The 23,411-nt window shown below is 38.5% G+C and overlaps 2 protein-coding genes across 3 annotated transcripts in view; one reads left to right on the top strand and one right to left on the bottom strand.

Moving 5' to 3' along the window:
• zc3h12b (zinc finger CCCH-type containing 12B) overlaps positions 1-16,222 on the top strand; it is a 93,122-nt gene extending 76,900 nt beyond the window's left edge. For both annotated transcript variants that reach the window (XM_043704839.1, XM_043704840.1), the window contains exons 2-6: positions 5,160-5,950; positions 10,492-10,631; positions 12,046-12,280; positions 13,565-13,671; positions 14,269-16,222. In XM_043704839.1, coding sequence (XP_043560774.1) covers positions 5,160-5,950; positions 10,492-10,631; positions 12,046-12,280; positions 13,565-13,671; positions 14,269-15,695 — 2,700 coding nt within the window. In that variant the 3' untranslated portion in view covers positions 15,696-16,222. The remainder of the gene's footprint in view (positions 1-5,159; positions 5,951-10,491; positions 10,632-12,045; positions 12,281-13,564; positions 13,672-14,268) is intronic.
• Positions 16,223-22,312: 6,090 nt separating this feature from the next.
• The window catches only part of las1l (LAS1 like ribosome biogenesis factor), an 82,944-nt gene continuing 81,845 nt past the window's right edge, over positions 22,313-23,411 (bottom strand). The window contains exon 13 of the mRNA XM_043704838.1: positions 22,313-22,793. Coding sequence (XP_043560773.1) covers positions 22,703-22,793 — 91 coding nt within the window. The 3' untranslated portion in view covers positions 22,313-22,702. The remainder of the gene's footprint in view (positions 22,794-23,411) is intronic.

Raw genomic sequence — 23,411 nt, 5'->3', positions numbered from 1 at the left:
TAAGGTCCAGTTCTGCAAGCACCAATTGCCCTTCCAATACTTCTGTCCAGGAGAGTTCATGTCAATTCAGAATTCAGTTGCAGGCACTCTAGTCGAGTTCAATCCCACTGTTACAAGCTGTGTAATTCTTTCCAGTCGTTGCGACAGCAGCTGGGAGGGAGGCGCATGGCCAAATATACCCTTCTGTTAGCTGGGGAACTGCATCCAATAAAGCATCTTTTCAATATCTTAACAATAATCAGATATTTCTGCAGAGATCGGGAAGAAGAGAAAAGTTTTAACAGTACACACGTTCCACATCTTGCACATATATCATATGTATGTTTAACACAGATTTTTCACCAGTACTTGGTCATTGAACCATGACTGAATCACTTGACTTCAACTCCTTAAAATTGAAATACCTGTAGCATTCTTAAAAAAAAAATTCCGTTAATGGTCTGCTGATTTACTTGGGTAGCTATAAAAATTGGTCACATTTACATCATGTATTGTGTGCCTAGTTAGGCAATCCTTATGTTTGATTTTCTTTTCACTTGATCTGTGTCAATGCATGTGACAACCAATTTCAAAGTTATCAGATATACATGTGGGCTGCTGTGAAGATATCACACTTCTGGTTGCACTCTCTGTGCCCTTTGACACTAGAATATCTCAGGAACCAAGTGTAATTTGAGGTTGCCCAGCTGAAGCATTAGAGACTCAAATGTTTCTTGGCTTTGTAGATCTTCCCTAAATGTTTTTTCAATGGAATTATCTATTTAATTTAATACTTAGTGTTACTTTCCTACCTGGTTTATGTTTTACAGTTTTATTGGAATTTATCATTTGAATATATGAATCGTTGGAATACACTGAAGACTCAAGAAAGGATACAATGTTTTGGATGCATGTTTTTTCCATCAGGAGAAAGGGGCGAAAAAAGAGAAATCCTGTTTTCCTTTGTATTTTAGTTAAGTTTAGATTATCAGAGAACCAACTTTCTAAAACATAGTCACTAACTCATTGCAATAAAGATGACATGGTGGCTTAGTGGGTGAGCTCTGCTGCCTCACAGCACCAGGGTCCCCAGGTTCAATCCCAGCCTCTGTGTGGAGTTTGGACATTCTCCCTGTGTCTGCGTGGGTTTCCTTTGGGTGCTCCGGTTTCCTCCCCCAGTCCAAAGATGTGCAGGTCAAGTGAATTGGCCATGTTAAATTGCCTGTAGTGTTAGGTGTATTAATCAGCGTGGGATGGGTTGTTCTTTGGAGGGTCAGTGTGGACTTGTTGGGCCAAAGGGCCTGTTTCCACACTGTAGGGAATCTAATCTAATCAAGACAGAAAATGTTGGAAATATCCAGCTGGTGAATCTTTGACAAGTAAAGTTACATTTTAAAATACCCCACATTTACACTAGTTAATATCTCCTAAATCTTTATTGAGTAGGGAGTAAGGTACACACCAAACCATCTGAGTTTCTCAGATGGTGGTTTGGTAGTAAATCTTTGTGTATGATATTTGTCTTTTATAGAATATAAGTGAAAAGTGCAAAAGCTCAAAATGATGACAGAAATTGACAGCAATTAACCAGCCCTTTCCATTTTCATGTTTACAAGGTTCAGATTCGCACTGGAATAGCTTTCTGATTAAGGTACTGCTCAATCTCCATATTTCTCTCTGCAATTACACCACAATCAAAATATGTGGGTATATTCATGAAGGGCAGAGTGATTATAGGTCTACAGACAGACAGACAGAGAGAGAGAGAGAGAGAGAGAGAGAGAGCAAGGTAGTGGGAGTAATTTGATAACTCGGTCAAAGAGATAGTTGAGGCATGACTGGCATCCTGTGCTCTGATTACGAGGGAATTCTTTCCCAGTTAATTTATTTAGTTGTCTTGATCCACAAAATGTTCAGATGTCTGACTTAATTTTTTGTAATACCTTATCCTATCTCAAAATTGTGTTTTTATGCTTCACATACAATTAATTACTTTATATCTAAATGCACTGAACTTCGTGCGCAAAAATGAGTAAATATGATGGTTATTTGCAAGAATGACCTTAAATGAATGGTTTGTCAATGAAAGTAGTGTATGCTAGCAGCCTGCAATGGACATCTCATGAATTGGCAACTAATCTTTTCACTACACCTGATCATAGTTCAACCTCATAGTGGAGACTTGTTTCCTCAACTCACTTCTACTTTTTACTAAGTTCTAAATGTTAAATCTTGGCAATATTTTCCAGGTCAGTGGAAAATAAAAATGTATATAATAGGCTATGGATTTATTTCAAGTCTGTTTTGCACCACTGCGTAAACAATTTTTGCCCTTTTTATAGTTTAAGAATAGTATGTGAAAGCTTTCTCAATAGGGTACTGAAACAAAGTCTCTTCCTGGCTTCAATTGTCTTATGATTGAAATAGTGATCTCCCTCTTCTGCCACAACTTCCTCTTTCACTTGAGGAACAGATCAATGGGTAAAATCCACTCTAGCAGCATACGTAAATGAGAAAATCAGTTTGTCTACTTGAAACATTGATTGTCTTTTAGGGTTAAAGTTTCCAAACTTCCCAGTTTCAAATGGAGGTGTTGGAATGAGTGATTGCTGAGCTGAATACTGTTGTTAGATGCTTCAGCCAATCTGTTGTCATACACACAGTTCAAGCACACACACTCCGCTGGCTTGTTACAGAACTGTGTTGCTTCCATTATTTGGACCACTCATATCGCTACATTGCTGATTGCAAGAATTGCACCAATGAAAATTGCTGGAAGCTTTTATGCCTGAGAGCACAACACAAACAGGAGGAGAGGGAAGGAGAGACAACAATTCAAACTGCAGTGGGGTGGTGGTGGCAGAAAGAGATGACAGAAACAAGCAACGGGATGGGAATATTGTGTTGGCCTGCGATTATGTTTCTTTTATTATCCAAGTCAGGCAACTTTAGTGCTTCACCTTGAGGATTGAGCCTTACTTACTGGTAGCTAGTCTTCAGCGGTGATCATTGGGAATTTGTGAACTTAATTCAGTTTGGTTTTGGTTTTATTTATTGGATTATTTTACACCTTTTTTCTGTTGTATAAAGACAATTTGCATGATAACTTAATTGCACACATCAATATATTCTAGTTGTATCATTGCTTTTGGTTTTTCTTATTGTGATTGATACTGTTGAAGAATCACAGAAGATCTATTCAATTATTTCTTGTCTTTCTATTTATTGAGTACTTATATTCATAAATTGCTATTTATCTCCTTGTAAAACAAAGGAGTGCAATATTTTATTTGAAACATGGTGTTATGTAGATGTTCAACTAAAGAAATGCAGCAACTTTTTCCAAGTGTGTAAGTGGTATGTGACCAAAACATATATGGCTACGTATCATGTGGTGCCATGTGATTAAATAACATATGATCAAATCTCTAGGAATCTATTAAACCAGAATGACAAATACTGCTTTGGCCCTGGTGAATATGCTGGATTATACCAGTTTTGATTCTGAGGTTATATGGAGTTTCGTGGTCACAGCTTGTGTCTAAGTTGAACCATCCCACGTGGACACAATGCCTCTAAGGGAAGGGAGAAGTTCTGTTAAGGCTTTTACCTCTTGCTGCTCTGAGCTCAGCGGGTGAATGTTTGGCAAGATCAGCATCATTACATAATTATACAAGAATGAATAATTAGTGAAACTATCAGAGCTTATGGTAGCTGTAAGCTAGTGGAATTGTAAGCTAACAGAGCTTTAGTGGCTGAGAATTAAGACTTGAGTTGATGGTCCCACACAATAATAGGAAAGCCTACGTAACTGGACTTTACAGTCATTGGATATTTAGCTCACCACCACTGCCCCCTCAACCACCCAAACCTCCCAAGAGTTGGTGGCCTGTCACATGTCTGACACTTCTCCTCCAAGTCCAGCAGTGTTGAACTACAGTAGGCCTCAGACCAGGAACAGTGATAAAATCTATATATTTCTTTGAGAACATCAAAGTTGAAGCATGATTGCCTGTTTTGTGGTATTGTCAGTCTCTTTGGGTGAACTTTTAACTCTGTGAAAACCCACCCACTAGCACAAAATAATTAAAACTGGGCCCTTTCACTTCTCAAGGATTCTGAGCTATGTACTGTCAATTCCTAACTGAAAATTATTTTATAATGCACCTGTCTGATTTATCCAATCTGATTTCAATCTGAAATGTCCTAGTCATTAGATGTTCTCACTATAATAAGCACACCGACTGCTGTGTCAAGGACTTTTGATGATATTAAAGTTTTCAAAGTTTAGGAACGGAACTGGCAAAATGTGTTTGACAGGGTTTTTAAATATTGGGGACACGAATTAGACAAAAATGACTTGGACAGAATCTTTACAAGAAAGTCAACTGAACAGTTATTTCAATAATATAATCATTATTATACAAAGGAATTAATTGACTGGCCAATAAATATGCTTTGGAGTGTTGCTGGAAAAAAGACATTTTGTCAAAGCCTTTCATCTTGCACTCATCAGGAAAATTCACAGAAATGACAGTCATTATAACTGCACTCCATGACAACATCTCTTGCAATCAGAGTCTATCACTAATCAGTGCTCTCCTCTAATAAAATTGTTCATTGTCTTGATGAGTGCAAGTCAGAGTGTTGACAAAATGTCTTTTTCCAGCAACTTTTGTAGTACCAAACAAATATTTGTATGTTTTTGTTGTTTGTTTGATTATAGTTCAAAGCTAGTTATTGACCAGGACATCTCACTGTTCTTTGAACTGACATAAACTGGAAGACAGAGCGGTCTTAGTAGCTCACTGAAAGGTAACCCCTTGCAATACATTATCACTCTTCCCTCATCACTACTACATCTGGAAGTCTTGGAATTAGACCATAACTCAACCTTCTAATACAGATGAGAGAGTGCTACTGCAGTGCTTAGCTAACATTTTAACAGGTTAAAAGTAAGGGAAAAAGACTGGGACAAAGAGGGAAGAAAGAAATACTCTCTCTAAGGGGAATAAAGTTGTGGATTAAATGACAGTACCAGAAAAGGAACAGAATTGGAAAGTGTCCATCAGACTTTAAATAAGTTGATCACTATATTGTGAGCTTCACTTTGCTGTGGATGTAATCATTAGTGTTTTCTACAGGCTTCTCTAAACTATCCATTTTCTTCCTTTTTGCAGGATTATATACTATCACTGTGCTCTCCAGAACATAAGAAGTGTGAGAACATAACATCAACATTACGGAAACAGTTAATTGAGCTGAAAGATACCATTGAATATGAAAGTCAAGCTGTACTGGAAATAAAAGAGAAAAGTGTAGAGATAACAGGAGGACAAATTAACGTAATGACTGCCTGGTCAATGTTTGAGAAGTTGAATATGGAGAACAACTCCTCCAAAGAAGCCAAGAGTCTTCGTCTGGAGATTGGTGACTGCAGCGCTGATTCTGAGGACTGGACAAGCTCAGAAAGTGATTCAGAACAACCTCCTAATAAGAAGGAAGGGACTCCAATTGTGAGCAAACCACACCGGCAGCTCTGTCGCTCTCCTTGCCTTGAACGGCCGGTTCTTTCCAAATGCAGTGTCCTACAGGAATTTCAGAGTGAAGACAGGAAATCCAAATTTGATGATGATGACGACGACAAGGCTGCTAGTTTAGATAAGGAATACCAGGCCAAAATGGAGTTTGCCTTAAAACTAGGATATTCAGGAGAACAGATACAAACTGTGCTCAATAAACTGGGATCAGATGCTCTTATTAATGACATTTTAGCTGAGCTGGTCAGACTTGGGAACAAAAGCGAATCTGAGCCACAGCCTCCTAGTGTCGGTAACGCAGGTACCCTAGTGTCCAGGGGCCAGTGTGTAAAAGAAGTCACAAGCCCAGAGCTGTCCTTAGAAGATGAAGTTGTGGATGATTCTGACAATTTGAGACCTATAGTCATCGATGGAAGTAACGTGGCCATGAGGTATGTCCAGAGCTTTTCTCCAAATGTTATATTTTTGTTCATTGCATTTATTGCCTATCCCACATTGTCTTTGTTAAGGCGGTGGTGAGTTGCCACCTTGGACTGCTGCAATCCAGTTGTGTCGGTACACCCATAATGCTATAGCGACCATGCTCCAGCATTTTGATCCAGTGAAAGTGAAGGAGAGCAGATACAGTTCCAAGTCAGGATATTATGTGGCTTGGAGAGACACTTGGTGATGTGCTCCTCTGTCCTAGCCTCTAGTAGTTCAAAGTAGTACATGTCGTAGATTGGGAAGTGCTGTCAAAGGATCCCTGGCAGGGTACTGTGATGTATCCTATAGTTGGTATATACTGCTCCCACTACAAGGTGGAGGGAATGAATAATTTAATGTGGTGAAAAAAGACGCATGTTGGTGAAGCTTTTCATTTTGAACACGTCAGGATAGATACAAGAATGCTAAATTTCAAAGGGACATGAGAAAAGTGTTTGGATTAATTGCTAAGTGAACTCTAATTGGTAAAGGTGTTACTATGGAGGATGTATCAGAGAAGAGTTATCCCCCAAAGTTATGTTTCCATTCAAAAAAAAGGCAAGTTAGCTTCTTTGTTTAAGGTATTAACATACACACCTACGAACACTACCTGACCTTTCCTGTTCCTGCAGCTGCTAGAATGGTTGGTGTCTCTGGTAGCTAATGTATTGCAGACTACTCTTGTATAATCATAATAAACAGTCAGCTTTTTTTCACAATGGGGAGGTCTGTTAGATAATTGATATCTAATTGGGTGTGTGAAAGCCACAGAATGATCAGGTAACTCTACTCCAGCGTCACTGACATCCATCAAGACAACTGATTGGTGTGACCCTTACCCATACTTTCTTCCAGCAATGTAAGGTTACTGCTTAGGGATAAAGGCTCCCCATTGCATGCATTGCTAGCAAATTCCATTGTTATCCCAGTTTAATTGAACAGTTCAATTAATGCAGACGAGGAGCATCAATTATTGAACCAGATGTTCTGGTGCTCTGGGCGATCAGGCAGATTGCCTTACAAAATACGTTACATCGTTTGATAAGGTACCATACATAGTGCTATGTACTAAGAGTGTTAGGGGTAGTTAGTTGGCATTGATAGAGGAAATGGCTGATTAGTAGAAGACACAGTTGGGGAAAAAGCAGGGCATTTCAAGATGGCAACCTGTAACTAGTGAAGTGCCGCAGGGATTAATGTTGGTGCCAAAATTATTTCCTATACTTGCTAATGACCTGGATGATGAAATGAATGTACTACAGGCAAGTTTGCACCAAATTAAAAAGAGGTGGAAAGACAAATGATGACCATGATGTAAACAGCCTACAGAGGAACATAGACCGGTTAAGAGAGTGGGCAAATGGAGAAGGTGGTTTATAATGTGGAAACATGTGAAGTTATACACCTTGTCAGGAAGAATAGAGGAGCTGAATATTATTTAAATGGAGAAAGACTGCCGAAAACTGCAACATAAGAGGGAGCTAGGGGTTCTTGTGTATGAATCACAAAAATCTGTCATCCAAATTCAGCAGGTAATTGGGAAGCCAAATGTCTGTTGGCCTTTATTTCAAAAGAAATGGAATATAACATAGGGAAAACTATAGAACGCCCTCATCAGACCATACCCAGAATATGTGAACAGTTTTGGTTGCCCCTAAGATATACTGATGTTGGAGGCAGCTCAGGGAAGGTTCACTAGATTAATCCAGAAATGGACGGATTTTCTTATGAGGAGTGGTTGAGTAGGTTGGTCCTGTACTCATACGAGGTTTAGAAAATTGAGAGGAGGCCTTATTGAAACATATAAGACAGGATCGATGCTGAGATTGTTTCCCATGTGAGAAAGTCCAGTACCAGAGGGCATAATCTCCAGGGAAGGAGATGCCAATTTAAAACAGCGCAACGGAGAAATTTGTTCTTTTAGGGCAGTGAATCTATAGAATTATTTGCGGTTGAAGCCTGTAGGGACTGGGACGTTAAATGTATTGAGGCCTGAGTTAGACAGATTATTAATGAGTGAGGGAATGAAGGGTTATGAGGGGATAGTGCAGGCAAGTAAAGCCTGCAGATTATCAGATCAGCCATGATATGATTGAATAGTCTACTTCTGTTCCTGTGTCTTAATATTTATTTTATTTTTGGAAGCAAATGCCCTTGCATTAAATTACCAATTGGTCTGCACATTGCCAACTGAAAGGTATTCATACGGAACACAATTCCAGCCTATTTCTGGATAACAAGCCAAGTAGCTGCTACAAGCCTAATGTGAACAAGTGAATTTATAGTTTGAAATTCATACCTGTGTGCAAGTTAACTTCACTGTAAGGGCATTACATTTTATTAGGATTTGTTAAGTATCAATCCAGTGTACCCAATTGATGTTGTCTTTAATTACTCCCATTCTGAGATGTCATTGGCTATATTGTAAGCATCATTACAATCCATTCTGTTAGACACATCTGTTTCTGAAAGTACAGTTGAAGTATTATTAATCATGGCTTGTAATCTGCATTAAATTAGAGAGGCATGATTGGTTTTTACTAGCTGGTAAAGATGCACTTCTGCAACATTGGTTGTTTGATATCAGGAAATCGGTTTCAAAAGACTAAGCAGATAAGAAATAGTGACATTGCCTGCCTGGTGGTTTATGGCTCTATTCGATGTTACATTGAAGCCATCTGTCACAAAAAGGCTGGGTTTAGTCCCTGTTGTGGGGTGGCTTTTGTTTTTGTCATTTCCTGTAAACATTCCTCTTTTGATATATTCCTTATCACCCAGTTGAGAGGTGGAAATCACATGTTTTCAGTTCATCCAGAAGAGATGAGGGAACCATAAACAAATTTAGCACATTCTCTCTTCTGTACTGGAGCATCAGTCTATATTTTTGAGGTCCAGCTGCTTTATTGGTGCTTGAAGCCACAACTTTATGATTCAAGTCAGTATCTCAAAACGCTTTAGGGGAAAGCAGCAGATGCTACTTGTGAATAAGGATAGCAGAGGAGTTTCAATCCATTGACCTCCAGTGTATGTGCCCAGCATACTCCTGCTGCACCTCTCTGCTGGCCCCTTTTCTATGGTGAGATAGCTAATTTCAGCTGAAGGTTGAAACTTTATTGCTGGAACAGCACAGCAGGTCAGGCAGCATCCAGGGAACAGGAGATTCGACGTTTCGGGCACAGGCCCTTCTTCGGCCTGTGCCCGAAACGTCGAATCTCCTGTTCCCTGGATGCTGCCTGACCTGCTGTGCTTTTCCAGCAATAAAGTTTCAACTTTGATCTCCAGCATCTGCAGACCTCACTTTCTCCTCCAATTTCAGCTGAACCATTAGCTAAATGATAAAACTAACTTCAGTGCCGTAAACTCGTCCAGTGAAAAGCTCAATTTACAAACCTGATCATTACCTGATTTTATTTGGATGTGTGTGTATACCCCCATTGAGGGCAGGGTTACACTTTGCTCTCTCTATCAAGCTTGCATATGAATTAATTATCTTAATTAAACAAGATACTAACAGCAAAATAAGAAAACAAACAAAAAGCAATTGGTGCCTACCACATGGTTTTTTAAATTTATTGTTCATGCACAATTACATTTGGTTGCTCCTTGTCCATGATTCCTGTTTCAATTTTTACAGCAGTTTTCTAGCTTATTTCACCATCTCATCCTGCAAGGCCCTTTCTGTTCCATGTCGGGATCTTTTCCCACTAGCAAAGCTTCCTATTTGCTCCATGATAGAGGAAAATACTCCTCCCTGGAATAATGAGAACTCTGGCAAGGACAAAAGTGAAAATATAACGAAATAGGGAAGTGAAAAATCCTATTTCGATATGAGAATTCCTGCTGAGAAACAACTATGATGTGTCTTGCCCAATATAATTAGTGCTGGTGTATTGACCTTGTAGCATGAATACCGTTTAGAAGATGAAGGCTGTCAAATGTATAACACCCCAGTTGAGGCTATTTTTGTAGATCCTTTCCTATTCTAGTAAGTATAATTGATTCCTCCCACGAAAGCCTACGCGTGGTGATGCTTTTCATGATGTCAACAGCATCTTCCCTAAATTCCAAGTTGCTTGATAATGAGCTGCTCTCTCCAATCCAATTTTCTTAAGTCACTGAGAAAATATGTTTCATTTGCCACTTTGTTTAATCACTTTGTATTTAATTTTGCAATCACCGATGACCTCAACTGCTTGCCAAGGACTTTACTTTATTGTAAAATAAAATATGGAGCCTTTTGTCCATGATATGCAATTACTTTGTGCATCTAATTTGCATTCCCATTGAGGCTTCCTTGGCATGCATTAAAAAACTGTGTAATTTCCTTACCTCACTTCATAAATGCAACAATTTGCCTTGATTGTGCAATTAATGTTTAATAATGATAATAAATTGCTGAACCCATACTGTCGCACTTGTACGACTTTACAATTACAGTGAGCACAATGTCAGCCAAGATCAAACTTGAAAGAATGAAATTGATCCAAGCTTTAATTTCCTTTTGTAGTCATGGTAACAAGGAAGTGTTCTCTTGTCGTGGGATTCAGTTAGCTGCAGAATATTTCCTGGAAAAAGGACACAAAGATATCACAGTGTTTGTTCCTGCTTGGAGGAAAGAACAGTCCAGGCCGGATGCACCCATTAAAGGTACGTAAACATGTCACAATATAATTAATGATCTGCTTATATAGGAATAGATGACTTCTCTTTTAAAATGTGAATGCTGGAATATTTGATAAAATTAGAAAAAGTTGAAAAGATATCAAGATTTGAAATATAAATAGAAAATGCTGGAAATACATGTCAATTCCATCAAAAGGGAGTGGGGTATTGAGAAAGATAAACTTTTGATCTCAAGACCATACTCTCTCAGGAAGCCTATGAAAGGTTGGATAGCAGTGGGAATTAATGTGAGTTGCTGGATTTTCTGCTACAAGTGAAATAATGATGAATATATTCATTAGATTAGATAGCTGCGTACAAGTTATACGATAGTGAAGGAAAATTATCATCTTCTGATGCATTTTAGCAACACTGGGCATCAGTAATGCCATTGCCACTCTTGGCATCCAGCATTACTAAGTGGAATGGAGGCAAGGAAGTCACAAATAAAAGATTAGGAATCACACAACATCAAATTATAGTCCAGCAAGTTTACTTAGAAGCACTTGCTTTCGGAGTAGTGCTCCTTCATCAGGTGGTTATGGACGCAGCTACCTGACGAAGGAGCAGTGCTCCGAAAGCTAGTGCTTCCAAATAAACCTGTTGGACTATAACCTGGTGTTGTGATTTTTAACTTTGTACACTCCAGTCCAACACTGGCACCTTCAAATCGTGACAAATAAAAGGGTTACCTTGCTTAGTGTGTATCATTTTAAAATAGTATGGCCAGTCTTGCAATTTTGCAATAAGAACTGAATTCCCTCCTACATGACTTAGCTGAGCTGACAACCCCAGAAATACCACTGGAAATCAAAGATTTACATTTAAATTAACCTGACTGCCTTGATCTGGTATGCTCAGCATGGCCACACAAGTTGGATTCTAACTAGGCCTACATGATAGAAATCTGTTGAATTTTGGATGGCATCCAAGCTAAATCTAGTAATATTCTCACTTGGATATCTTCAGTGTTATATGTTTTAGCAGCAGTTGCTGAATGGTGATAAAAGTGACAACAGTACTAGAACAATTTTTATCACTCTCTGTCTTAGGGCATTCCAGTTGTGAACTGAGCTGAATTTAACCAAGACATCCTTAACCAGGAAACATACTGAAATGTATTTTGTTTGTGATTGAACATTTCTTTAAAATTCCCTGATTAATCCGTTACTGTAGTACCTTTATCTTACACTTTTGTATTTTGATACTTCGCATTCTGAATTAGTGCAGCACTGTTGCACACTAGCCTTTCTAGTTTCGATTCTCAGTGCTGCTCAATATGGAATGATTAAAAAACATTTAAAGAACTTTTTAAATACCAGTCGACAAAGCTTCACCTGATTTCAATGCATTTGCCTGATCAAAACTTTAATATTGAAGTAATTACTCAACTTTGCAGATCAAGAACTACTTCGAAAACTTGAGAAAGAGAAAATTCTGGTCTTCACACCATCCCGACGAGTGCAGGGGAGGAGAGTGGTGTGTTATGATGATCGATTCATAGTGAAATTGGCCTTTGACTCTGATGGCATTATTGTGTCAAATGACAACTATAGAGATCTACAGAATGAGAAACCAGAGTGGAAGAAATTTATAGAAGAACGTCTTCTAATGTATTCCTTCGTGAATGACAAGTAAGTATTATAAACACAGAGGATGGAATTCTCTCCTCTGTAGAAGTGGCGCGAGAGGAAGTAATTAGATGAGTTCATCCTGACATGCATGCCACCTTCTGAAATGTTGGGCCAGTAGGTCCATTGGGAGTTGTAAGACTTGCCAGCAAACAAGGCATTTAAGTGGTCAGTTACTGGCAACTTCAAAACCTCTGCCATCAGCTCCCTGATTGACTGATTGACTGACTGCTTCTCTGCATGTGAGAACAGGGGCTGTTCCCTTATTGGATAACCAAAGTGACCTGCTTGCAAGTTGGGAGAAGTAATTGGAGGCATAGATGGGGGCAGCCATAGCTGAGGTCTGCGAGTGACAGCCCCCATCCTTGCCTTTGCCATACCACTGTGCACCCCCAACCCCCTCTGCAAACCACTCTTTCCACATGGCTCCCATCCCACAAGAAGCTAACAGAAAAGACCAACATTTTCGCCATTTTATTCTCCAAAGAGTAGGCTTTGACCGAAGGTCCTTAGTACTCCAAAGCCATTAGCCTCTAATTGGCAAACTAGAGCGCCTCCTGGAATATTCATAGAATCATACAGGACAGAAAGGACCCTTCAGCCCATTGAGTCTGTACCACCAAATATACCTTACCAAGGAACTGCCAGTCAGCTCTTAACAAGCTAATGGTTATGAGATTTTGTGAGCTTTCTCACAGGTGGGGGCAGTAAGTTGACACCTAACTTGCCTTGCTGCAATCTTCCTTCATACAAAGTCTTTTCATTGCATAATTTTTTTTTTCTTATTTGTGTAAATCAAAATGGGATCTGTTAGTCTCGGGAATGGGAAACATTTCTATCCAGGCATCTAGTATCATTATCAAGCCCTCCCAGATGAGGTGTAGAAATGGATTAGATTCAAACTAAACTTCAATCTGTTGTGGTCCAATAAAGCACACTAGCCTCCATTTTAGAAATGTTTTTTCTTTACTGGAATGGAGTTGGTGGCTCAAATGTGTATGTGGTAAATACTCAGTATTGTTTCACTAGCCAGCCATGGTGTAGCTTCTGCATGAAATGGGCACTTTATTTTCAATTAAAACTAGTTTTGTGCTGATATGTGGAGGTACTAAAATCTTTTTAATGTAAGACACCTCCAACCAGCAGGCAGTGAAGGCTTTAATTAGTCTGGGCTACATTTGAACCTGCTTCTAAAGCTGAGAAACTAATAAGCAAGCCATTACAACAGTATATAAAATATGTACAAGTTGCACATAAATGATCAATGGTTTATTTTGCCATTTCAAGGTTCATGCCACCTGATGATCCTTTAGGACGTCATGGTCCCAGTCTGGATAACTTCCTGCGAAAGCGTCCCGTTATTCCAGAGCACAAGAAACAGCCTTGTCCTTATGGTAAATATTCCTAACTATCTGTTAATTAGAACCGTGAATCTGGTTGGTTCCTAAATGTTTTGACCATTTTTGTTTTTAAAAAAAAACTGTAAACACACCTTAATATTTTTGCCATATCTCTTGATGTACAAGCTCTTGCTAAGATCTCATGCTACTTATGTGAACATTGGCAGCCCAGTTGTCATATCCAGGTACTGATTGTCTATATCAAAGTCTAGACCATTAAGTGTGGACGGGCTGTTTGACAATTGTGGGCTTCTCAAGTGCTCACTCTAAGTCTCAGCCGATTTCTGCACAGAGGCAATGATTAGAAGGGATCACTGGAAATGATCATGAGCAGAACCTGACATTAGATCACTACTTCATTGGTCTGAATGATGAAAACTGGGGCCTTCTCCATTTAGTAATGATGTCATTACTTCCTCGCAAACAAGAATGCAGAAACCATTCATAGCAAGCTATCCTGGAACAATGTAAAATATTTTAAACATTACTTTAAAGCATTATTTTGTAAGTTTGTAATGATGAATAATTCTGTTGAAGGGAAGTTTATTTATCACATTCGATCTTACTTGGTTTCTGGTTATGATTTGACAGGGAAAAAGTGCACTTATGGACACAAGTGTAAATACTATCATCCAGAGCGTGTGAACCAGCCACAGAGATCAGTTGCTGATGAGCTTCGTGCCAGTGCTAAGTTGTCTGCTGTGAAAACTATGAGTGAAGGAGCCCTGGCAAAATGTGGCATTGCCATATCGGGTGTGAAAGGAGAAAACATTTCTGAGATTAAGCGTGTCGCTCCAAAGCGCCAATCTGACCCCAGCATACGATCTGTAGTTTGTGAGCCAGAGGAACGATTGACACCATCTCGCAGACTTGAGACTAACTCTGTGCCTTCTTTGGTCACTGCATCGAGTGTACCTACATTTCAACAGAATAAAAATCATGCAGCCAGTGCCATGAGTACCCGATCTGCAAGCAGTCCAGTGCCATGTTCCAAACAGTTCACTCACCAGAAATCCTCACAAGAGCATTTATCCACTTTAAATTATCCACCTATTCTTGTAACCAATAGCCATGGAAACTCTGTGAGTTATACAGAACAGTATCCAAAATATGATTCAACTTTGGATACTGGCTACTACTCTATGATAAATGACTTCTCAAATTTAAGTATCAGCAGTATGCGGAACCACGATGGCTATTATGGATTGGAATCGGATCATGGTTTGTATCCAAGAAACACTAGTCCTCACACAGAAACCTGCATTACAAGTAATGATTCCTATTCTTCATACAGTGACCTGGCGTACCTTGGCACTGTGGAACCAGGTCCAGAAGATAATGTGAAAACCCATCAGCCACAGTCACAGAATAGGCTGCAACCTTTCATTCATGGCTACCACGAACCTATAACAAGAGTGCAGAGCTATGGCTCAGAGGAGTCAAAACAACCCCAGCGTAAACAGTCCATCTCCCATTTAGTTCCTCATATCCAGCATTCTGCTGCTGGAGCTCGTTCCAGCTGTCCTGGGGACTATCCTGTTCCTCAAAACATTCATCCATCTGCTAATAATCAGCCAGGACGGGCTCTGGTAATGACTAGGCTGGACAGCATTTCTGATTCACGACTATATGAAAGTAATCCAATGAGACAACGAAGACCTCCACTCTGCAGAGAGCAGCATACCAGCTGGGATCACCTACCATGTGTCACAGATTCCTATAGATACCCTTCATACCCTTTGACTAATAATCTCATGCAACCCAGTTATGAACCTGGTATGTTTAGAAGTATGCCGGAAAAGATAGAGCAGATCTGGAGGTCCCCCTGGCAGGGAATGCCCAATGAGCAACAGGACCATCTGGCAATTCGGGAACATCAGTATCAAACATATCGAAACCTCTGTAACATCTTTCCAGCAGACATAGTTCATGCAGTAATGGAAAAGAATCCCCATGTAACTGACCCCCAGCATCTTGCTGCTGAGATCGTTGCTAAACAACTACGTTCTGGGCGGTAAAACACAAATGGTATGGAAGATTTATGACCAATTATGTATTGTTAGGACAAACAAAATAAAGTCTGTTTAGTGCACAACATTTGTGAAAGCCAGGTTGTCTAACACAATGGATTTAAGAATGCTGTAAGTATTTTAAAGATGTTTTGATTATCTGAAGAAGTTTAGGCAACTTTGAAGAGGAAATGAATACCTTACTTTCAGTTAAAGTCACAAACCAACTACTTTTGACTTTTAGAATTTTCCAAGTTACATTTGAATTGTACTTTTATGAAAGTTATCTTTTCAATATAAATTTCCATATGCCTGACTTATGGATTATAGGGTTTGGAATTTTAATAGAAGTTCTAAGAGGAAATAAATGTAATTTTAAAGAGACTATGTTTGCAAAAGGTGCAGACAAAAATAAAATAATGTTAAAAACTACACACAGCAAATTAAATCGATAATTTAAACCTTTGTGAAAAGATTTGTAGCTCGGTGCTCGTTGTTGTGGTTCTGTTTGCCGAGCTGGGAATTTGTGTTGCAGACGTTTCATCCCCTGTCTAGGTGACATCCTCAGTGCTTGGGAGCCTCCTGTGAAGAGCTTCTGTGATCTTTCCTCCGGCATTTATAGTGATTTGTATCTGCCGCTTCCGGTTGTCAAAAACCAATGCTTGTTACAGTTCTTGCAAGGTATTTTGTAATGACATTAGTTTTGCTTATTGGACAATAAGCAGACAAAACACGTCCAGAAACCCTAGCCACTTCCCCCTAATCAGACACCTCGGAAATGACTGCCAGACTACTGTGACCTCTTGGCATCATGGTAGCCCACAAACCCACCAAAACAGCAGCTAACGAACTTGAAAGACCCTATACAGACAACAAGCTAAACTAATGTCATTTGAAAATATCTTGCAAGAACTGTAACAAACACTACATTGGACAAATAGACAGAAGACTAGCCACCAGGATACATGAACATCAACTAGCCACGAAACAACACGACCAGCTATCCTTAGTAGCCACACACGCAGATGACAAGCAACATGAATTCGACTGGGACAACACTACTATTATAGGACAAGCCAAACAGAGAACAGCCAGGGAATTCCTAGAGGCATGGCATTCATCCACAGATTCAATCAATAAGCACATCAACCTGGACCCAATATACTGCAGCGGACAGCTGGAACTGACAACTGGAAGTGGCAGATACAAATCACTATAAATGCCGGAGGAAACATCACAGAAGCGCTTCACAGGAGGCTCCCAAGCACTGGCGATGTCACCTAGACAGGGGACGAAACGTTTGCAACACAAATTCCCAGCTCAGCGAACAGAACCACAACAATAATTTAAACCTTTCAAACGACTTCCACAGATTCAAATGATAAAATCTCATGTAAGGTATCTATTTCCTGTTTCAGGTTCTCAACCAAAAGTATGGCACTTCAGACCATTTCCTGAGTCATATTTTAAGGGTGGAAAATTTGCAGCCAAAAACAAACTTTTTGGAAGCATTATTGTATGTTATCTTCAGGCTGCCCTGATGTGCCACTATATTTAAAAGCAATGTATATTATTGCTAACATTTGACAAGCTTGATGTTTCAAGCTAGGTCTTGTTGATTTAAATAAAAAATGTTTTTCATGAAAGTTGAGAAGGCCTTTTCGGGGGTCTTTGTTTCTTCATGAGAAGGTCTGACACTGCCTAAATGTTTCTTACTGTGAAACACATGGAATGTGAGGCTGCAGTCAGGGTTGTTTCTGTCATTTTGCTAATGGCTTGCAAATGCTGTGTAGTTGTTTCTATTTCCTACAAAAGCAGCATCATCACTTTAATTTAAAACTGCCAATTTGTTATAAGATTTCACTTCATAGTTCTGTCAGGTGCAGATTTTTAATGTTTCTAAAATGCAAACATTTTAAAATTAATATGTACACACTAAAATGTAGAGTATGCTAACTTTCTTGTACCTCTGCTATCCCTTAAAAGAAAGACCTGTCTGTTGCTATAGCCCATAGTTCCCTGGTTCAAACTCTTTGCTGAGTTGGCTAATTTCACCCAGGCTGGTAGTAGGCACACTACAGTCAACCTTAGAGTAGAGAGGTAAAAATCAGATAGAATCCTTTGTCCTCATGGTTGACTCGCCACCCAAAACTTACCACTCACCTGTTTTATGGAAAGTGCATTTTTGTGTTATTGTGTATGGCACTGTTGGTTAGGTGGCTAGAGTGTGAAGTAGCATACTGTCAAGGTTCAACTCCTACATGATCTTTGGGAGCTCTTGGATGCCTGCCTGCTTACTTTGCTCCAGATTTTATGCTGTGCAGTGGCCCTCAAGACTATATAACTAATTGTTCCTTTCCTGGAGTAAGATGCCTGTGGTCCATTCTGGACTGTGGCTAGTTACAGACTTTACCTACCTGGGTTTGGACAAGATTAGTCTCCAGAATTGAGTGCTGCTATGGTTGCAGTTTCCCAACTTTCATAGCCACTTCAGTGATGTTACACAGGGCTGCTGCTGCCAGGGAACCATATCCTAGCAAGACAGTTGGTTAGAACAAAAACCACATCATTTTGTTGTATCTGAAACTATTTTGTAGCTGACATTTAAATACAGCAAAAAGCAATGCCTGGAATGATCAGAAATGACATTTGTTTGTTGATACAAATTGTATCTCTTTTCTTGATTGTAGAAAATTATTTATTAAATGTACAGTTTTCATCGGTAGACTAGCTTTATCAAATCTTGCCACAATGTTTGTGACACTGTGTGTCACTGGGAGTAGCCCATGGGTATGTATGAATTTTTACTGGGCACAGTAGTTTGTAGACCTGAATTTTTAAATTCATGTTCTTCAGATATGCACACATATTGTGTACAGTACCAGTGTCATTATTCATAACATTTATTAGGATTAAAAAGTATTGTTTCCAAAAGCTGAACAGTAACAGATTTTTACATCCACATTACCTGGTATTTATTTATAACCATCTTTTCCTCATTTCTGTCTTCTTTTATAAAATAATAGCCCAAAAGATCTTTCACTCTCAAATGAGGACTGTCAACTGATTTCCTCCTTTTATTGCCAGTGGGACTCTATCCCCAGTGTAAGAGGATCAAAATGAGCAGAGCAAATAATTCCATGCAATTCCTGGGGTATTATGACCAATTGGGTGCAACTGTACTATTTGGGGGAAAAAAATTGTACTTCTTGGTTTTATTTCTGTGTGAAATTTACCACCTCAATTCACTTCTGCACACCTTTTATAGATCTGTAACTGTTGGATTTTCAGCGTAGCTCAAATTATCCTAGGAAGTGCAAAACCGAAATCAGTCCCTCAGGCTGTTTTCAGTGAACATACAGCACTAAACTTTTATACACTATTACAGTCAAATAGTCGGCTTTTCTACACCCTAAAATGGAACATTGTAGTGTATCTAGAATCTGTTGTGAAATTCTAAAATTGAAATCAATATTGAACAGACTTGCGCCTGTATAGGACTTGGCCCCTCATTACCTCAATGGGAGCCAAGTATTTAGCCTCATTGAGGACATGCGTTGTGTTACTCAAGAATTTTATTTACAAAAATACTTTTTTGTAATGTTTGGGAAAATATAGAATTAATTAACCTTATCCACTTCTTGCATGCATTATTAGTTTTCTGTTGATAGCCTAGCATATTTGATGAAATTCTGCATAGCAGAACTGTCACTCCATATGCTCTGCAATAGAAATAAATATATATGAATTAAACTTGTGTTAATTTTACTGGAAGCAATATTTTTTAACCTTACTGCCTGCCTAACCTTGGCTCTTATCATGTAGAACCCCTCTCTAGAGAAATGTTTGAATTGTGTTTCTTTAAAAGAAATATGGCAAAGTTTAAGCTACAGCTTCCCATTTTGGTTGGGCAGACAATAGACCTATCTATTGCATGTTTAAACATGTTTTAGTCTGATATTTCAAATTCAATTTTTAAACATTAATTTTGAAAGAATTGATCTAGGCTCTCATTGAGCAAAACAACCCTGTCTTTTTTGGTTCCATAGGAAATACTGTAAAGGTCTGAAATGTCTGTTGAAGGTTAACAAATGGGATGCTGCAGGTTTAAGCAACATGGTTGATATTCAGAATTTTTAGATGTACGTGGGGCATTTTGCATCCTCATGTGCCTGCCTGTTCTTTGCAACGGTTCAGAAACCCAGCGTAAGGACAACACATTTAGATTTTTCTGTACAATTTGAGAATGGTTACCTTTTGCATTTGGAATGTCGGGTCTCTTCAACCAGTTGCAAGAATGACAGTAATCTGTGCAATGTGCTAGAATAAAATCTGCATTATTGAAGAAACACCAATAAAATGTTTGTGATGTTCAGTGAGACCCTCCTTTCATTATTGCTTTCGTTGGTTGCATGTACAATCTCGTCTATTAAAGGGAGAATAAATTTGACTTCTGAGTTTCTCACCCCTGTAAAAAATAACTTGTAAAAATAATTTGCCTTGATTAATTGCTTTCTTTTTGCTACATATCTGGAGTTTATTCTTATCCCCAGATAGGATCAAAGTGTAATATATTCAGTGAAACTTGTTTGAAGAGATCATAGTTTGTGTAGATTTACTGTATTTAGCTTGTGTACAGATAGCTTAATGTGTGAAAATATAAATAGAATATATATATTTTATTAGATTAGTCCATTTGTTTTATGATCTGATTTTTGTTCTGTTCCTTATATTGAAAATGTTGGCTTTTATCTGTAGTAAAACAAAAAAACTCTTTGGGTTTGTAGTCCCAAACAAAATGTAAGTCTTAATGACAAAATGTGTCTCTGTCACTTTGAGAATTTAAAAAAAAGCAAATATGTTTTTAAGCATGCTATACCTCTTATTGTGTATGGAAAACGTGATAAATTGTGCCAAGTGTTGGATGGTAAAATTATGCTTTTAGTTTTGAGCACAGCTAACTCTAGCTGATATTAATTGTATTAGTAAATGCGACAAGGCTGCTATGACTTTAAATCATTTTCATTGTTGCAACATAAATGTTCTGCGCTTTGGCTTTAGTTCATGTCCAACCAGCTTTTGTACAAATGTAAATGAATTAAAAGTGGGTGCATTCATAAAAGATCACAACAGTTGCTTAGGTACATAAATACTGCTTGGCAGCAACTGTTCTTTCAACCTGCAATAAGGGGCTAGTTCTAAATTAAACCATCCTGCCAATAAGTTATTAGCACATTAATACCAGTCTGCTATAGCTAAAGTTGTTCTTAATCCACTATGCTCTAATACTATACAACAATCTTCCTGTCCATCTCAACCTGTAGAGCTTAAAGTACCATCGAAACAAAAAAAACCATATTTTAAAAGGACAAGCTCCAACAGTATTGTTATAAAGCAAACATTTCTTAGTCACCACTACAATTACACAAGTCCTTGGGAAAACACTGCAAAATTAGCTATCTTCTAAATATTAACATTGAGAGATATATACATGACATTGTAAATGTCATCTTGACAAAGTGGCCTTGAAAACCTACTTTTCATAAACTGATTTTGCAGTGTTGCATTTGGATCTGTACAATAGAAGTAAATACAGGGCGTTTACTTTGACAATGGTATGAATATGAAGTGTATATTCAGGTAATTAATTCAGTTTGATGATGATTGCACTCTAGGAGTAGCAGGGTAACAAAATTGATTTTTGTGCCTTTTTAAGCAGGATTATGGACACAATTTCAAATGGGTTGTATTTTTGTGCATTGGCGTGTGTTCCATACAAGGTGTGCAATTTAAGAATGTATTCAATTTAGTGTTTTTTTGCATGAAGTAAAGGTTATAACTACCAAACAAAAAACTGCCCTAAACAAACATTCATGTTTATTAGTGCCAAATGTAACCAATTTGTAGTAAAGGATTTAAAAATTACTACATAATGTTACATGTAGTCAATAAAAGTTACTTTTCAAAAGTAAAATGTTGATTTCTTGTATTATCATTTTATGGGAAAGGTGAACTTGGTATCTCAGTGCAATATCACTTCATGTCTGTAATGAAGTAATCAGAAGCTTTATCATAGAGTTTAGTACATGTGAATCTTTTACAGTAAATTTGCTTAGCATTAAATGAAACTGATTATCTGCACAAAAATAAGTACAGTACAAAAACCTATTCAGTCCATCTGTAAGCTTTCTATCTCTGCATGTAAGGGCCAACCCTGGGCTTTACATGTTTGTTTCTACCACTTTGACTGCAAACAGTTTGTAAGCAAACTCCAACATCTGTTTGCTGTACCTGCTTCTTCTTTAGGATCCCCACCCCCCGCAACGTTATCTTTGTTTTATTCATTCTTAGTGTTTCATGAAACTTTCATGAGCAGAGCACTGCGCTCTTACTTCACATTCTGTACTTTGTCTGGTTCACAGCTGAAATCAATGCATTTCTGGACCAATATTCCAGTTGTATTTCTTTCACACACATTTGACTTGTAATTTAAGGGAAAGAAAAAGACCATGATGAATCCATACCTATACAGGGGAAAAAGGTTTGAGAAAATTAGTTGTTCTAAAGTGGGAAATGCAAATGAAGTACATTGAAAGCTGAGCCATAACTCAAAAAGAAAACAGGAGCCATGTTGTTGTCATTTATTTTTGCAATATAAAAAAGGTATTCACTTACTAGTTTACACACATTATCAAATTGTATAAACACAAATGATTGAGTTTATGACAGAAACCTCAATACTAGCTTAAGAGAAACCACCTTATTGGCAGGCCATGAGTGGTAAAGTATCATTTCATTATACCCTTAGATGGCTAATCTGACAGCCAATTAGCTTTAAAAGAAATGGTAAATATTGGAAAAAATACAGCCATCCTAGCAGCATCAGGAAAAAAAGGCAAATTCATACTTCAGAAACCAATCTTCAATACATAGGTGTACATGCTTTTTAAAGGAGCAAGGGGAGTAGAGGTTTTCAAAATGCAAAATAATGAAACATCTGAAAAGTTGCTTTTTCACTAGAACAGTTTCAATCCAGCTTTCAGTCTGTACAGGTCACTCTGAGTCCACCATAAACCTTCCGAGTCTGCACAAGGTAATCCAGTGTTACTAGAAGAGAAAACAAATTTTAAGCAATAGTAAATAGAGGCAAAAAATCTCAAAGTATAAATGCAGATTAAAGGAGGACATGCATACAGGCCATAAGATCACAGCTAAATACTTCCAGGTTGAATAACATCCTTGGGTGAGGAAGGTTAAAAAGAGATTTTTAAAAAAACTTTTTCATGCAGATTGCCACTTCACCCAGCTTTTTTTTTTAAAAAAAGCTGAAGGAGGCAAAATATTCCATTCTGACAATTCTTTCATGGTGCTCTATTGTTGGGGGAAGACAAACCATACCTCTTTTCACAGCAGTCAGCTGCAGTATTGTGACATTTACAGGCCCAGACAGCTGCTGTTCAATGGCAAATCTGGCAGTAATAGGGATGGTAGGGTGACTCAACTTCAGTAGCAGAAGGGGGAGGTGTGTTTAAGTGAGAAAGGTGTTGTGCAGGAGGAGCTAGAGGGGGCTAAGGTGGGGAATGTGCTCTGTGGAAGAGGTGCGGGTCTTGGGGGAAGAGTGGGCTGAAGCGTATCAGGTATCTAGCAAGGGAAGGAGATTAGATCAGGCTAGAGTTTGATGGGGCATGGTGGGAGGAGAGGATAGGTGAGACAAGTATGGGATCA

Source organism: Chiloscyllium plagiosum, chromosome 15 (assembly GCF_004010195.1).
Source record: "Chiloscyllium plagiosum isolate BGI_BamShark_2017 chromosome 15, ASM401019v2, whole genome shotgun sequence".
Classification (NCBI taxonomy): Eukaryota; Metazoa; Chordata; class Chondrichthyes; order Orectolobiformes; family Hemiscylliidae; genus Chiloscyllium; species Chiloscyllium plagiosum.
Note: the sequence above shows the minus strand (reverse complement) of the source record. Positions and strands in the feature narration are given on the sequence as shown.